Source organism: Castor canadensis, chromosome 14, assembly GCF_047511655.1.
Source record: "Castor canadensis chromosome 14, mCasCan1.hap1v2, whole genome shotgun sequence".
In the NCBI taxonomy this organism is placed as follows: domain Eukaryota; kingdom Metazoa; phylum Chordata; class Mammalia; order Rodentia; family Castoridae; genus Castor; species Castor canadensis.
In genome coordinates this window covers 3,675,578-3,692,925 of record NC_133399.1, presented here as the reverse complement: position 1 = coordinate 3,692,925, position 17,348 = coordinate 3,675,578, and the positions used below count along the sequence as shown (strand labels likewise).

The following is a 17,348-nucleotide window of genomic DNA, read 5'->3' as shown; positions in this document are numbered from 1 at the left end:
TATGAGCAACTTATCTTTGACAAAGGAGCTAAAAATATACGATGGAGAAATAGCAGCCTCTTCAACAAAAACTGCTGGGAAAACTGGTTAGCAGTCTGCAAAAAACTGAAACTAGATCCATGTATATCACCCTATACTAAGATTAACTCAAAATGGATCAAGGATCTTAATATCAGACCTCAAACACTTAAGTTGATACAAGAAAGTGTAGGAAATACTCTGGAGTTAGTAGGTATAGGTAAGAACTTTCTCAATGAAACCCCAGCAGCACAGCAACTAAGAGATAGCATAGATAAATGGGACCTCATAAAACTAAAAAGCTTCTGTTCATCAAAAGAAATGGTCTCTAAACTGAAGAGAACACCCATAGAGTGGGAGAAAATAATTGCCAATTATACATCAGACAAAGGACTGATAACCAGAATATACAGGGAACTTAAAAAACTAAATTCTCCCAAAAGTAATGAACCAATAAAGAAATGGGCATGTGAACTAAACAGAACTTTCTCAAAAGAAGAAATTCAAATGGCCAGAAAACACATGAAAAAATGCTCACCATCTCTAGCAATAAAGGAAATGCAAATTAAAACCACACTAAGATTCCACCTCACCCCTGTTAGAATAGCCATCATCAGCAACACCACCAACAACAGGTGTTGGCAAGGATGCGGGGAAAAAGGAACCCTCTTACACTGTTGGTGGGAATGTAGACTAGTACAACCACTCTGGAAAAAAATTTGGAGGCTACTTAAAAAGCTGGACATCGATCTACCATTTGATCCAGCAATACCACTCTTGGGGATATACCCAAAAGACTGTTACTCCAGAGGCACCTGCACATCCATGTTTATTGCAGCACTATTCACAATAGCCAAGTTATGGAAACAGCCAAGATGCCCCAGCACTGACGAACGGATTAAGAAAATGTGGTATCTATACACAATGGAATTTTATGCAGCCATGAAGAAGAACGAAATGTTATCATTCGCTGGTAAATGGATGGAATTGGAGAACATCATTCTGAGTGAGGTTAGCCTGGCTCAAAAGACCAAAAATCATATGTTCTCCCTCATATGTGGACATTAGATCTAGGGCAAACACAACAAGGGGATTGGACTATGAGCACATGATAAAAGCGAGAGCACACAAGGGAGGGGTGAGGATAGGTAAGACACCTAAAAAACTAGCTAGCATTCATTGCCCTTAATGCAGAGAAACTAAAGCAGGTACCTTAAAGCAACTGAGGCCAATAGGAAAAGGGGACCAGGAACTAGAGAAAAGGTTAGATCAAAAAGAATTAACCTAGAAGGTAACACCCACGCACAGGAAATCAATGTGAGTCAATGCCCTGTATAGCTATCCTTATCTCAACCAGCAAAACCCCTTGTTCCTTCCTATTATTGCTTATACTCTCTCTACAACAAAATTAGAGATAAGGGCAAAATAGTTTCTGCTGGGTATTGCGGGGTGCGAGCGGGAGGGGGTGGAGTGGGTGGTAAGGAAGGGGGTGGGGGCAGGGGGGAGAAATGAACCAAGCCTTGTATGCACATATGACTAATAAAAGAAAAATGAAAAAAAAAAACTTGTGAAAAGAAAATGCAAGAACTCACCAACTCCAACAAAAGTCCAAACCTGAGAATCATGGGCATTGAAGAAAGAGAAGAGGTGCAAGCAAAGAAAATGTGTAATATATTCAACAAAATAATTACAGAAAACTTACAGAAAATCTCCTAAATCTAGAGAAATCTATGCCCATATAGATGCACAAGCCCTCTAGAACACCAAACAGACCTGACCAAAATAGAAATCCCCACAGCACATTATAATGAAAAAAACGAGTACAGAGACTTGAGAAAGAATATTGAAGGCTATAAGAGAAAAAAAAATAACATACAAAGGTAAACCCATCAAAATCACAGCAGACTTCTCAACAGACACATTAAAAGCAAGAAGAGCCTGGGGTGAGAACTTCCGGGCACTGAATGAAAATAACTTCAACCCCAAGATACTCTACCCAGCAAAACTATCATTCAAAATAGATGGAGCAAAAAGTCTTCCATGATAAGCAAAAACTAAAACAATATATGACCACAAAGACACCACTACACAAGATTCTAAAAGGGATTCTGCACACAGAAAGTGAAACCCAACATAACCATGAAAGGGCAGGCAGTACAAAACTACAGGAAAAGAAAAAGCAAGAAAGTAGAGAATAACATCAATTTAGCTACACACAATCAAACCTTCAAACAACTAAGACAACTAAATGACAGGAATCAGCACATACGTATCAGTACTAACACTTAATGTTAATGGACTTAATTCCTCCAACAAAAGGCACCATTTGATGAACTGGATTAAAAAGGAAGATCTAACAATCTGTTGTTTACAAGAGACCCATTTCATTGATAGAAATAAGCATAGGCTTAGGATGAAAGGCTGGAAGATTTACCAACCAATGGCCCCTGAAAGCAGGCAGCAGTAGCAATACTTATCTCAGACAAAGTGGACTTCAAACCTACATTGATCAAATGAGACAAAGAAGGACATTCCATACTAATAAAAGGGGAAATAGACCAATAAAAAATAACAATTATCAACTTATATGCACCCAATGTCAATGCACCCAGTTTCATCAAACATACCCTGAAGGATCTAAAAGCACATATTAACTCCAACATAGTGGTCACGGGAGACTTTAACACCCCATTATCATCAATAGATAGGTCATCCAAACAAAAAATTGATAAAGATATCCTAGATCTAAAATATACCATAGATCAAACAGACCTAGTTGATGTCTACAGAACATCTTAAAGAAATGGACAGATATCTAGATACGTATGACCATACAAAATTGAAACAAGAGGACATTAAACACCTGAATAGATCTATAAAACAAAATGAAATTGAAGCAGCAATCAAAACTCTCCCTAAAAAGAAAAGTCCAGGACCTGATGGATTCTCTGCTAAATTCTATCAGACCTTTTAAAGAAGAACTGATACCAACCCTCCTTCAACTGTTCCATGAAATAGAAAGGGAAGAAAAACTGCCTAACACATTTTATTAAGCCAGAATCACACTTATCCCAAAACCAGGCAAAGACACCTCCAAAAAGGAGAACAATAAGCCAAATTCCTTAATGAACATTGATGCAAAAATCCTCAATAAAATATTGGGAAACCGAATTCAACAATATATCAAAAAGATCATTCACCATGACCAAGTAGGCTTCATCCCAGGAATGCAAGGGTGGTTCAACATATGAAAATCAATAAATGTAATAAACCACATTAACAGAAGCAAAGACAAAAACCACTTGATCATCTCAATAGATGCAGAAAAAGCCTTTGATAAGATCCAACACCATTTCATGATAAAAGCTCTAAGAAAACTAGGAATAGAAGGAAAGTACCTCAACATTATAAAAGCTATATATGATAAACCTACAGCCAGCATTATACTTAGTGTTGAAAAACTGAAACCATTCCCTCTAAAATCAGGAACCAGACAAGGATGCTATCTCCATCAAAATCCCAATGACATTCATCAAAGAGACTGGAAAATCTACTATTAAATTTATATGGAAACACAAGAGCCCATGAATAGCCAAGGCAATACTCAGTAAAAAGATCAATGCTGGAGGTATTGCAATACCTGACTTCAAACTATATTACAAAGCAATAGCAATAAAAACAGCATGGTACTGGCACAAAAATGGACATGAAGACCAGTGGAACAGAATAGAGGACCCAGATATGAAGCCACACAACTATAACCAACTTGTCTTTGACAAAGGCGCTAAAAATATATGATGGAGAAAAAGCACCATATTCAACAAAACTGCTGGGAAAACTGGTTAGTAGTCTGCAAAAAACTGAAACTAGATCCATGTATATCACCCTAAACCAATATTAACTCAAAATGGATCAATGACCTTAATATCAGACCCAAACTCTAAAGTTGGTACAGGAAAGAGTAGGAAATACCTTGCAATTAATAGGTACAGGCAAGAACTTTCTCAATGGAACCCCAGCAGCACAGCAACTAAGAGATAGCGTAGATAAATGGGACCTCATAAAATTAAAAAGCTTCTGTTCATCAAAAGAAGTGGTCTCTAAACTGAAGAGAACACCCACAGAGTGGGAGAAAATATTTGCTAACTACACATCAGACAAAGGACTCATACCCAGAATATATGGGGAACTCAAAAAGCTAATTTCTCCCAAAATTAATGAAGCAATAAAGAAATGGGCAAGTGAACTAAACAGAACTTTCTCAAAAGAAATTCAAATGGCCAAAAAACACATAAAAAATGCTCACCATGTCTAGCAATAAAGGAAATGCAAATTAAAACCACACTAAGATTCCACCTCACCCCCATTAGAATAGCCATCATTAGCAACACCACTAACAACAGGTGTTGGCGAGGATACAGGGAAGAAGGAACCCTCTTACACTGCTGGTGGGAATGTAAACTAGTACAATCACTCTTGAAAAAAATTTGGAGGCTACTTAAAAATCTAAACATTGATCTACCATATGATCCAGCAATACCACTCTTGGGGATATACCCAAAAGACTGTGACACAGGTTACTCCAGAGGCACCTGCATACCCATGTTTATTGCAGCACTATTACAATAGCCAAGTTATGGAAACAGCCAAGATGCCCCACTGCTGATGAATGGATTAAGAAAATGTGGTATTTATACACAATAGAATTTTATGCAGCCATGAAGAAGAATGAAATGTTATCATTCACAGATAAATGGATGGAACTGGAGAACATCATTCTGAGTGAGCTTAGCTTGGCCCAAAAGACCAAAAATCATATCTCTCCCTGATATGCAGACATTAGATCAAGGGCAAAAACAAAAAGGGGATTGGACTTTGATCACATGATAAAGTGAGAACACACATGGAAGGTATGAGGATAGGTAAAACACCCAAAAAACTAGATAGCATTTGTTACCCTCAACACAGAGAAACTAAAGCAGATACTTCAAAGTGACAGAGGCCAGTAGGAGAAGTGGACCAGGAACTAGCGAAAAGGTTAGTTCGAGAAGAATTAACTTAGAGGGTAACACACATGTACAGGAAAGCAATGCAAGTCAACTCCCTGTATAGCTATCCTTACCTCAACAAGCAAAAACCCTTGGTCCTCCCTATTATTGCTTATACTCTCTCTTCAACAAAACTAGAGATAAGGGCAAAATATTTTCTGCCTGATAGTGAGGGGTTGGGGGGGTAAGGGAGGGAGTGGTGGGGTAAGGGAGGGTGCAGTGGGAAGGTGGGAGAAATGACCCAAACATTGTATGCACATATGAATATAATCAAAGAAGAAGAAAAAACATGCCATCAGAGAGTTTCCTAACAGTTCTGGTAATTTATCTAGGTTTGCATCAGGGGGCTGGTATGCAGACACAGCAGGTTGTATTCTTCATAGAGATGTGAGAACATAGGTCAAGACACCAGGTACTGGGAAAATTATGGTAGAAGAGGCTGTGCAAACTTCTACATGGAGAAGCTGTGCAAACTCCATTATATCCCAGTCCAGTTTTCATGCCTGGTCCCCAACATCTCCCCCTACTCTATTTCTTAAGGGCTCCTGATGCATTTCTATGTTTAAACTGAGGAGTTGCCTTTTATCTTTCAAGTTCCAACTGAAAGTAAGCAAAAACAACAAATCATTAATAATAAAATGCCAATGAAATACTAAAAGGAATATTTCAGAGTATTAAAAAGGTTAAATTCTTTAATTCATCTAATACAGTTTTTTCAATATCTGCAGGAGAAGCCACCTGACCGTGTGTTCACTGCATGGCTAAAATTTGCTGTCTTAAGGCTTGTAGGTTAAGGGAATCATTGTTATTTTCCCAGGCTCCCATTACCTGTGCTTTAACGAGTTTGCATGGGAAGTCTGTGGCATTGTAGGTGCTGCAGTAACACAAATATATTGGAAGCCTGCATGGCACAGTAAATCTTGATGGAACTTTAGTGTTTGAACTTCATCTCCCATAGCCACCAAAGCAGCTTCTAGAGAATTTAAATGGATATCATTTCTTTTTTGTCTATAGCAACTTGTTGTTGAAAGGCATAACTGACATTTTGTGTTAAGGTATTAACATAATGAGTATTTTGAATGCTTTTGGAGAGGGCTACTGCAACAGTAGTCATGGTGGCAATAGTGGTGATGGCTGCCACAATGCCTGCTGTCAAGAGTCTTAACAAATATTTTTTCTCTTACTAATAATGATTTTATTTCTTTGACAAGCTGTAGTGCTTTATCATGATACCATGGTCCCGTGAAATTTGTAGGTACTAAGATATAGGGGCTTTGTTTTACTATAAGTAGGCTGCCATTTATGTAATTGCCCACACATGAAGTTAAATTACAATTAGAACAAGAGATATCAAAAATAGTTCCATTTTTAGAGATGTTAATTGATCCAGAAAATAAAACAAAATGATGTTGAACACAAGCTTGCAAGCCTTTAATAACAGAGCTGCCTGAATGGCTAGTTACATTGATATTAACAGTAGCAGCTCTGAGCTTCCATATATGTGACTGAATGGTCCTCTATCTGGTCCCACCAGAGGGGTGGTCCAATATCCCATAATATTAGTTTCAGAATTTCCATTATAAGACCAATACACAAGCTTGTAGCCTGCAACATTAATAGCCATCAGAGAAGCAAATATACAACGTTCCCATGAAGCTCCATTATGGGGGCACCAAGGATTGCATTTGTCATGACAGCAGGGAATGTGAGGCCAATGTGTAGCATTATATGGTTCAATGGCATTAAAGCCAAAAAAATCTAGTTTTTTATCAACAAACTGAGTGCCATTCCATAACAGAGCACTTTCTAAATAGGTGTGAGAGGGAGACAATAAGGCAAATTCCCCAGACATATGGGTAAAGCAACAGCTTGTCCAGTAAAATTATAATTAGTGAAAATAGGAACAGGTTTCCACTGGAGTGACCCCCTACCAGCTCAGAGTCATTAGTAAAAACTGATAAAGAAGGACTTTTCCAGGTAACTGCATGAAGCAGAAATGGATGAGGCACAAAAGCCAATGTACTATGTTCTGGGCTTCTGCAGTATCTACTTGTTGACTAATGATGGTAATCATAGCTAACAGAAGAACAGCAGGAGTTTCTTCCTGTCCCCATCCCTTAATGGCATTCTTGGCCGTATCCACCAAGCATTTTATTTGACCCCAAGTTGGGGGATTAGATCCCCAGGTTGTTTTACTGCATTTGTCAAGGTCATCATGTTGCCTCTTGTAGGACTGGTAATGGTGGTTCTTTATCACTTTCAGTGATAAGATCTCTGTAGGTTTGGTTTTAGGTGGACTTGGGCTCCTCTCCTGCTCCATCATGTGAAGATTCTGCCTCTGATGACTGATGGGTTTCATGCATCTTCACAAACCATGAGGGTACCCAAATTGGGCTTTCTGAACCTTCAGGAAAAACACAAGCGTGGCCTCGGCCTCATAACAAGACCAGGCTAGGGCCTTGCTAGGCCCTAGTCATTACATGTTTCCACAATACCTGTGGTAAATGTTTATTATGATTATCCCAATGTTTTTCTGATGGAGTAAAGCCTGATTCAGACCAATTTTTAAAATTTAAAGTGAAAAGAGCTTTGTTAATCTGAGTGGCCGGGGAGCTGTCTGGCTCTCCTTTTCTTTGTAATTGAACTTCTAAAGTTTGGTGAGCTCCATCTCTAGCCATAAAGGAAATGCAAATTAAAACCACACTAAGATTCCTCCTCTCACCTGTTAGAAAAGCCATCATTAGCAACACCACTAACAACAGGTGTTGGCAAGGATGCGGGTTAAAAAGAACAATTTTTCACTGCTGGTGGAATGCAAATTAGTACAACCACTCTGGAAAAACTTTGGATGCTTCTTAAAAATCTAAAAATACATCTGCCATAGGATCCAGCAATACCACTTTTGGGGATATACCCAAAACAATGTGACACATTTACTCCAGAGGCACCTGCACACCCACATTTATTGCAGCACTATTCACAATAGCCAAGTTATGGAAATGGTCAAGATGCCCCACAACTGATGAATGGATTAAGAAAATATGGCATTTATACACAATGGAATTTTATGCAGCCATGAAGAAGAATGAAATGTTATCATTCGCAAGTAACTGGATGGTCCTGGAGAATATCATTCTGAGCAAGGTTAGCCTGGCCCAAAAGACCAAAAGTTGTATGTTCTTCCTCATATGCAGACATTAGATCAAGGGTAAAAACAACCAGGGGATTGGACTTTGATCACATGATAAAGCGAGAGAGCACACAAGGAAGGTATGAGGATAGGAAAGACACCCAAAAAACTAGATAGCATTTGTTGCCCTCAACACAGAGAAACTAATGCAGATACTTTAAAGTGACAGAGGCCAATAGGAGAAGTGGACCAGGAACTAGAGAAAAGGGTAGTTCAAGAAGAATTAATTTAGAAGGTAACACACATGTACAGCAAAGCAATGCCAGTCAACTCTCTGTATAGCTATCCTTATCTCAACTAGCAAAAACCCTTGGTCCTTCCTATTATTGCTTATACTCTCTCTTCAACAAAATTAGAGATAAGGGCAAAATAATTTCTGCTTTGTAGCAAGGGGGTGGGGGTTAAAGAGAGGGAGTGTGGGTGGGGGTAAGGGAGTGGGTGCGGGAAAGGGAGAAGAAATGACCCAAACATTGTATGCACATATGAATAAAAGAAAAATAAATAAATAAAATATAAAAAGTTTGGTGAGCTTGTTCTACTATAGCTTGGTCTTGGGGATTGTAAGGGATGCCTGTGGTATGAAGAATTTTGTAGGAGGAACAAAAATCCTTGAAGGCAGTAGATGTATAGCCTGGTCCATTATCAGTTTTAACATGGACTGGCTTGCCCATCACAGCAAAGGCGGCTAAACAGTGATCTATGTCATGGCATGTTGCTTCTCCTGATCTTGGAGAGGCAAAAACAAAACCAGAGTAAGTATCAATAACAGCATGGACATCATGCTGTCATCCAAAAGATGGAATGTGATTAACATTCTCCTGCCATAATATTAGAGTGCAAAGACCATGAGGGTTAACTTCCTCACTGGGCACAGGCAAATAAGAAGCACATTTTGAACATGACTTAACAATCTGATTAGCTTGTTCTTGGGTGATATGAAAGTGTTTACAAAGAGCTCTGGAGTTTTGGTGGAACTGAGAATGACTTTGTATGGCCTGGTTTGTCGGTGATGAGGTATCCACCTGAAAAATTAATGGAGAAACCAAGGCATCTGCTTGGCAATTGCTCTCTGCCAACAGCCTAGGAAAGCCAGAGTAGGATCAGAGATGGCCCACAAAATAGGGATGTTGGCATTGTTGTAATAAAGCCCTTAACTCATGGAAGAGATGAAAGAGCTGCTCATCGTTAACAGGTCCTATATAAGCAGTTTCAATAGTCTTAAGTACACCATAAACACATGCACTATCTGTATACAAATTAAAAGGAGTATGAGCAAAGTCCTGACAATCAAATATAGCTGCCTGAAGCTCAGCATGCTGAGCAGTGGAAAAACCTGTTTTTACAACCTTTTGTCCTCGAGAGGAAAAGTATGAAGCATTTCCAGAAACTGAAGCATCAGTAAAAATCACAAGAGCCTGAAACATGGGATCCTCTCAGATATTGTGAAGAAATATAAAAGTATGTTGAAAAGCAAAATTCAGAAGTTTAGAGGGAAGCAAATGTTCTCCAAGCTGTCCTGTGAAGTTTGGTAATGTATTTTGCCACATGGTATCATTATGCCATAACCAAGCCTGTTGTTCCTTGGTAAATAGGATAATAATAAAGGATGGTTCTAGTCCTAGCAGTTGTACAGTGTGAAAATGTCCCATAGCTATTAAATTTGCTACTATATTATGTTAAAGAATGATGATCCTAGCAGGGGAGTGAGGTAAATGTAGCCACTCTAGTACTCCCTGAGACTGCCAAAAAACTGTGGGTAAACTTGCAGTAGGTAAAATAAGAAGCTGTATTGGTTGAGAATAATCAACATGAGTTCTCTGAAAATTATGAATAACTTGTTCAGCCTTATCCAGGGCCATATGACCCTCTGGTGTAAGATAACTAGGAAAAGATGGTTGAGTCTCTCCCTCTAAAATTTTAAAGAGGTGGTTAGTTTTAAGGCAGGACATAGCCAATTTATATCACCTAATAATACTTGAAAATCATATAAAGTTTTTAAATTATCTTTACAGATTTCTATTTTTTAGGGGTGAATATTCAGTCACTTGTAAGCTGTCCCAAATATGAAAAGGGAGATTGCTTTCATATTTATCTTGAGCTACAATAAGACTAATTGGCCAAACTATAAGCAACAAAAGAAGATTAGAAGTGGGTTTACCTGGCATCCATTTTTAGTTCTGTCTGAACTATAGATGATATCCTGACAACTTAGAAATGCTGCTGAATGTCAACAGACAACATTTAAAGCTTTTTTAAAAAGCCAACAATATTTAGAAGGCTGAACTCAGTTGAAAATAGGTATTGGGTAATTGTAAATGCTCCATAGAAGGACCCAGACTGAGAATGAAAAGACTTAGAATAACAATGGTTACAATACTGAAAAGTAGTTATGGAATTGTCAGACATTTAGTTATTTCCATTGTAGACTGTATTTTTAGGAGAATAATTAGGATTGGTAGTAGTAAAACAGCAGCACTTGTTATAATTAGGAACACATGGACACAAGCTTGTTAAAGTCTACCATCATTCACTTTAGATCTCTTCAAGAAGCCAATACCTGTGATCCCAACTGACCTTATTTTACAGTATATACAGTAAACTTATTAGACTAAAACTAATATAGGCCAGGTTTTAAGCAGCAGGATTGCTCAAATGGCAAGGTTTTTCTGAATGGTACTAATTATAAACAGCACACCTGCCAAAAGTTTCATTAATCATTTTATATGTCAAAGGTATAGATGAAATTCTTTTGGATAAACAACTTTAGCTGGTCAGTTAAATGTAACACTTTTGGATAAAATAAAGCTTTAGCTCATCATTTTACATAAACTGACACTTTTAACTTTGTAAATGTTTGTACCATATTTAGATAAAGTGCAGACATGGAGCACAGTTATAAGGTGGTCATTTAAGAGACCTTTGCATGAGCAAATATGTAAATGAACTCTGATTTAGTAGTACTTAAAGCTTGACAAGATCAACAGAAAACCAACAGAAGCTCAACAGAAATCCAAATAAGAGTTTTATACAGATGTTACTCAGAGCAGAACAATATTAAGATAGCCGTGTTATTTTATGGACATAGAGAATTAGATTTTAGTCTGACATGACCCTAAAAGAATTCTTTTAGGCAACTCTTAGCTTATAGTCAACTTTAACTTTATCACACACCAATGTTTTTATTATATACTTTTAAAACTTACTCAGACCTTCATACAACATTTTGAATTTTCTGATGATTTATCCTTATCACTCCTCTCCATATTTGAAAAAATCTTTAGGACAAACTCTTCTTTACAAAATCCTTTCTAATCCAAAAACATTCATTTTTTTTCCTTTAACTCTTTCACAAAATATACACACAGTACCTATCTATATCCTTTCTAATTGTTCACTTTGTAATTTGTATTTTAAAATAACTTTTATGAGAATTTAAAATTTAAATAAATTATTTCAATTAGTCTTATTTTTAAAGACATCTTTTGTTAATAGATCTAATTATAAAAGAATTGAATGTAAATTACTTACAATAAAATGAAACAGATTAAGGTGACTATCCATAAAATAATGCCTATAATTAGTTAGACTTGATTAACATGGCCTTTAAAAACTGTTTTTCTTAAAAGTAGCTGCAGAAGAGGAGGTAGAGGAGAGAAGAGAACAGAAGTTATTGTATTTCTTTACAATAATTTTTTTAAAAATCCTCCTAAGGATGTTTAAATATATGCAGATGTAAAAAAGGTTTTAAATTAGGTATGCCATAAATGTCAACTTAAGCATGCATAGAATAAGAGCTCAAGAACATGTAAAAATTAACTAAGTGGGCACAAGTACATTTATTACTTAGTTTAAAAAAAATTTTTAGGAGGAGATTGAGAAATGTCCCATTCTGTTCTTTTAGGACCATTTTAACAGCTGAGGCAAGATTCAATTTTAGGAGTGTTTTAGGTCATTCTCAGTTTTTAATAAGACTTTTGCCATAGCTATCAGTTTTTTGTATCTAATAAGTTAACAATAAAATAGACATACAAAAAACTCACACAATTCAACCCAGAACAAATACATTAATATTATCAAAATTTACACATGAAACACAAAACAATTACATTAATTTCATGTGCACTCATAGACATAGACGACTTTAGATTTATCTTTAGTTTTAAACATACATACATAGTGATCTCTTTCTTTAGATCTAGCTGTCCCATATTTATTACTCTGAAGTATAATCAGAATTGCACCCTCCCCTTACCTTATTTTCCTTGTGGACGCATCCTTCAGAGAGCATTCCCTTGCCTTGTCCATTGAGTTCTCCTGTAGTCAGGCCCCATGTTGGGCGCCATTTGCCTATGACCTGTGTGGGTATGCTGCGTGAACCTGACTAAGAGTGGTGAGGAATGAGAAATAAGGCACACACAGACATATAGACATAAAATATAAAACAGAATGCTGGGATCGAGAGGACTGCATGTTCCTGATGGGAAACGTGAGTGCCTACCTAACCCAGAGTGTTATTTTAATAGGTCAGTACAAGGAAAAGACTCAGGTAATAATCAAGCTTTAACAATTCTTCATGCAAGGTAAAAGGAATGAGTTTGGTGGGCTAATTTTCCTAAGGCTAATGGAGCTTAATTACAACACATCAGTTCTGGAATCACCAAGGCATGCAGGACACCTTATCTAAGGTATTGATTAATGTGGCATCAGGGAATTTCCTAACAGTTCTGGTACATTATCTAGTTTTGCATCAGGGGGCTGGTATGTGGACAAAGCAGGTTGTATTCTTAGAGGAGATTGAGAACAAAGGTCAAGACACCAGGTACTGGGGAAATTATGGTAGAAGAGGCTGTGCAAACTTCTACATGGAGAGGCTGTGCAAACTCCACTATATCTCAGTTCAGGGTTCATGCCTGGTCCCCAATAGAATACCACTTGGTGTTGACTACAGAGTAACTCTGAGTAATCAAAGAGGCAAAAGCATGTTTTTGAGCAAAGTACCTAGCTAGATTTGTACTTTGTTTTGTACACAAAGTTAACTACTTCCAATATTGACCATGGTTTGACAGGTAAAGTATCAGAATGAAAATAAAGCTCTTTTATTAACTGTCATAAAAGTGAAAAAATTGTATTGGTAGAGTAACTCCACAAAGCAGTTGTTACCATGAAAAGAGCTTTTTAGAGAAAAAGAATAATAATGTCAGTGAAAATTACTCAGGAAGGGGGCATATATGATAAGAAAGTAAAAGTAGGGTGAAATTGAACATCCACATTTCATATGCATGCATGGAAATATCACAATAAAACCACTTTGTATGATTAATATACACTAACAAAAGAGAAAAAATTTAAAAAGTGGACTTAAATAATAATTCCAATGATAACCGAGGAATATTTCGACTGTAACTTAATAACGATATTGAGGACATTAGAAAAAGTAAAAACACATATTAATTTGCTAAGTACAATGGCCTCCAAAAGTAGAATGTACACAAGATATAATGGCCAATACATTATTTCCTTTCCCAAGTAATATAAAAGCAATAGACACATAATCAGATGAAGAAATAATAGTAGTGAATAACAGAAGAGAGAAGGAAAGGCTGCTGGCTGCCATCATGAGATCTTATGATAAAAGAATTCAAGATATTCCATTAACACAAATATAGGAAACAAAAATTGGGTTTTTTCAAATGAAGAATAAAATTTTCCTTATAAAACAAACTTTGTGCAAATGTAACAGATAAACAGTTCCATGTTATCAAAAAACACTAAAAATACTCAGTGATGAACATGAGAAGAGGAAAAAAAATTATATACATATATATTTATACATAATATGCACAATATGGATAATGTAAATAAAACATGATTAAACAAGGATAAATGCAAAGATAAATTCAACCATGCATGAGTAAACTTGTCCATCTACCAACTTCATTCAATAATTGGTCCATAAATTCAATGTATGGCCATTGTAAACTGAAGAATATTTTTGTAGCATATAATCAGCTAATCATAGAATTCAAAGGACACATAAGAGAGATAATCTGAAAAAATTAGCCTCAGGAATATTGAAAAAAGATAAATGTGTAAAAAGAGGTTCACAATTAGCTAACAAAACATACTAGAATTAGCAGATTAAAGCATGGAATATTTTTAAGAGGAAACAAGTTAATAAAATGTATTACCATTATAATAGTAGTACTCAGGAAGAGTGATGCACAGGTAGGAATTTAGTGTATTTAAAAAATAAAGAAACAAGTACCTGAGAAGGCAAAGGGGAAGACAGTAGAATAGTGGATAATATACTTAAAATGGTGAGTGATAGGATTAGGTGCAGATTAAATTAGAGGAACCAAAAACATCCCCAAAGAAATTAAAATTTATACAGTTGCCATTATAATTTGTCCTGACTATAACACCACTGGAAATGATTAAAAATGATTTATTCATTGAAGTAATTCTTATGACACAAACTAATATCTGACTGGACAAATAATACAGATTTGCCTCAGACCCTCTATCCATTTTTAGGAAGCACGCATGTTTAATTATTAAAAAGGCTTCGTTCTCCCATAACATGTTTTATCCCTGATACAGAGAATTTCTACCTGGCTTTAATAAGATTATGTAACACTTAGGGGCAACAGTGCAGCCTAGTAACTCTGCACAGGAGTCCAAGATGGAAAAGACCTCCATGGCCACCATGACCTTTCCCCTTGGTGCTGTGTTAGGCAGGCAGGAAGGTGGCTACAGAACACCAGCATGCCTCATTTAATGTGTCAGGCAGGTACCTGGCAAAGAAAGCCACAGTGAAGCTTGCAGGGCCAGGGCACCCAGGTATCCCAAGACACACAGTAGAAAGCAGTGATGGAACCTTTGTTGCACAGGATGATGATGTGGCCATGTTCAGAATGTGCATCTGTGCCAATAAAGGGAGGTTTCCCAGCCAGATTCCACAGAGTCAGTTGGATCAGGGTGCAGATGGGAAGTATGAAGTTAGATGCTCCTGACACTAAAAACTGCGTCATCCTTCTACCTCAAGAAGTGTCCTTGGAGGCTAGAACCACAATCTTGTGAGGCTTTTTATGTTTCTGTTTGTTTACAATAAACTGCCTTGCATGTTCTCTGAGGCTCTTGCTTTCTTTTGCCCAAATCTGCCCCTTAACACACAGTGTACTACATATGTTTAAACTTTCTTTCTATCCTGATTTCTACATTTTCTGTTTTTTGTAGGTTTCTTTTCTCAGTGTTCCACTGTCTATGCACACTTGAGATTTTCTTTCTGAAATGAGTACTATAGAGTTGAAATTAGTGATCACCCCACCATAAAAAGTTTAAACCTATGAAAGTGAGCAACTGTGGGCAGCAAAGTAAACATTAGGGCTTTGTGAACATTAAAAAATACTGCAAGCTAAAATGAGCACTACTTTACAAAACATGAGGCTCTGAGTTCAAATCCCAGTCCATCTAAAGAAAAATATGACCTTAAAATATCCTATTTTGACCTGGCACTGGTGGCTCATGCCAGCAATCCTACTGGCATGTGATGCAGATATGAGAATGATCATTTTTGAAAGCCAGCCCAGACAAATAGTTCTCCCAACCTTTTCCCAGAAAACCAAAAACGGCTAGTGTAGTGATGAGTTGTTGAGTATCTTTCCAGCAAACATGAAGCCTTGAGTTCAGACACCAGTACCACCAAAAAAGGTCCAATAATGACAATGACAGAATAAATCTTCTCTTGAAAATGTCACTGTTCCCCCCCCAAAAAAATCTTGGTGAGTTACTTACCTCTACCACACTCAGATGAGTGACCTTGAATGGTGTGCTACTTATCTCTACTTGCATTCAGAAAAGTGACCTTGATGTAGTGATGTTTCATGGGGGAAATCACAGTGAATTTGTCAGCTGTCACTCCACCCACAGGAGAAAACCATAATGGACAAGCTCTCCATATATGATCACAACATTTCTGAAACTGGGAGCCAGTACATGTTGTATCATGTTCTATATGCACAGAAGAATGAATAGGCCACAAATGAAGGCATAGTTTAAAAATACTTCCATAGAGCTGGGAACCTATGGCTCCCACCTGGAATCCTAGCCATTCAGGAGACTGAGATCAGGAGGATCAGGGATCAAGGCTAACCAAGGATAATTGTTCATGATATGTGATCTTGAAATACCCAACACAAAAAAAGGGCTTTCAGGAGACTCATGTGGTAGAGTGCCTGTTTTGCAAGTGTGAGGCCATGAGTTCACACCACAGTATAACAACAAAAATATTCATGAATAATTTTAAAGGAATGTGCCACTGACAATTTTGGCCTAAAGAATCAAGTCATACAGTGTCATTTCTGAACTCAAGATAAAGTGTACATGAAGGTATTGGTGAAGGCACATAGTTTAAGGACACCATGGTAAGAAAATAGGAAAATGACCTAAAAAATTACTAAAATCATGAAAGGGCTAGGGGCCTGACTCAAATTATGGTGTCTGCTTAGGAAGAACAAACTCTGTGTTTAATAGGCATTGCTGTCAAAATAAATAAATAAAAGTAATACTATGTTGTGAATGGTCAGAACTGTGATAAAATGAAGCCCTGTCAAAGCAACGTAAGTGGAGATTCCAAGATGGTGACTAGGGGGAGGAAGGAGAAAGTGTGCTTCCTAAAGTAAAATCTTGGAGAGATGCTGGAGATACACCTGGAAGGAAAAACCACCAAGAAGAGGCAAAACTCTGATACCTCCACAGCCCCCAGCCAAACATAGCATTCCCATTCCACATTAAATGGAGAAACCAGCAGGGCTCCTGCACCACCAGATGCTGGCACCTAACCTGCTAGGGAGATGCAAAACAACAGGTGAACAAGTAAGTGGCATGCACTGCTCCCACAGACAACCCTGGGACAAATCAGCGTAGCACCCTGGACAGACCAACCCCTGCACAGAGAAAAAAAGAAAAACATAAGCTGAACAACAAACAAGCAGCTGAAAAAAAAAAAGACTCATAGTAAAGAGGGCGGGGTGCCCTGACCTCCCGAGAGTGGGGGACGGGCACTCCCTCACACGAACTGTAATAAACAAGCC

At 37.4% G+C, this 17,348-nt stretch overlaps 1 protein-coding gene across 1 annotated transcript in view; it reads right to left on the bottom strand.

Annotated features, from left to right (window-relative positions):
- LOC109680386 (vomeronasal type-2 receptor 116-like) overlaps window positions 1–7,425 on the bottom strand; it is a 51,583-nt gene extending 44,158 nt beyond the window's left edge. Inside the window, exon 1 of the mRNA XM_074053473.1 lies at window positions 7,090–7,425. Within this exon, the coding sequence (XP_073909574.1) occupies window positions 7,090–7,425 (336 nt within the window). The remainder of the gene's footprint in view (window positions 1–7,089) is intronic.
- Window positions 7,426–17,348: the final 9,923 nt, after the last annotated feature.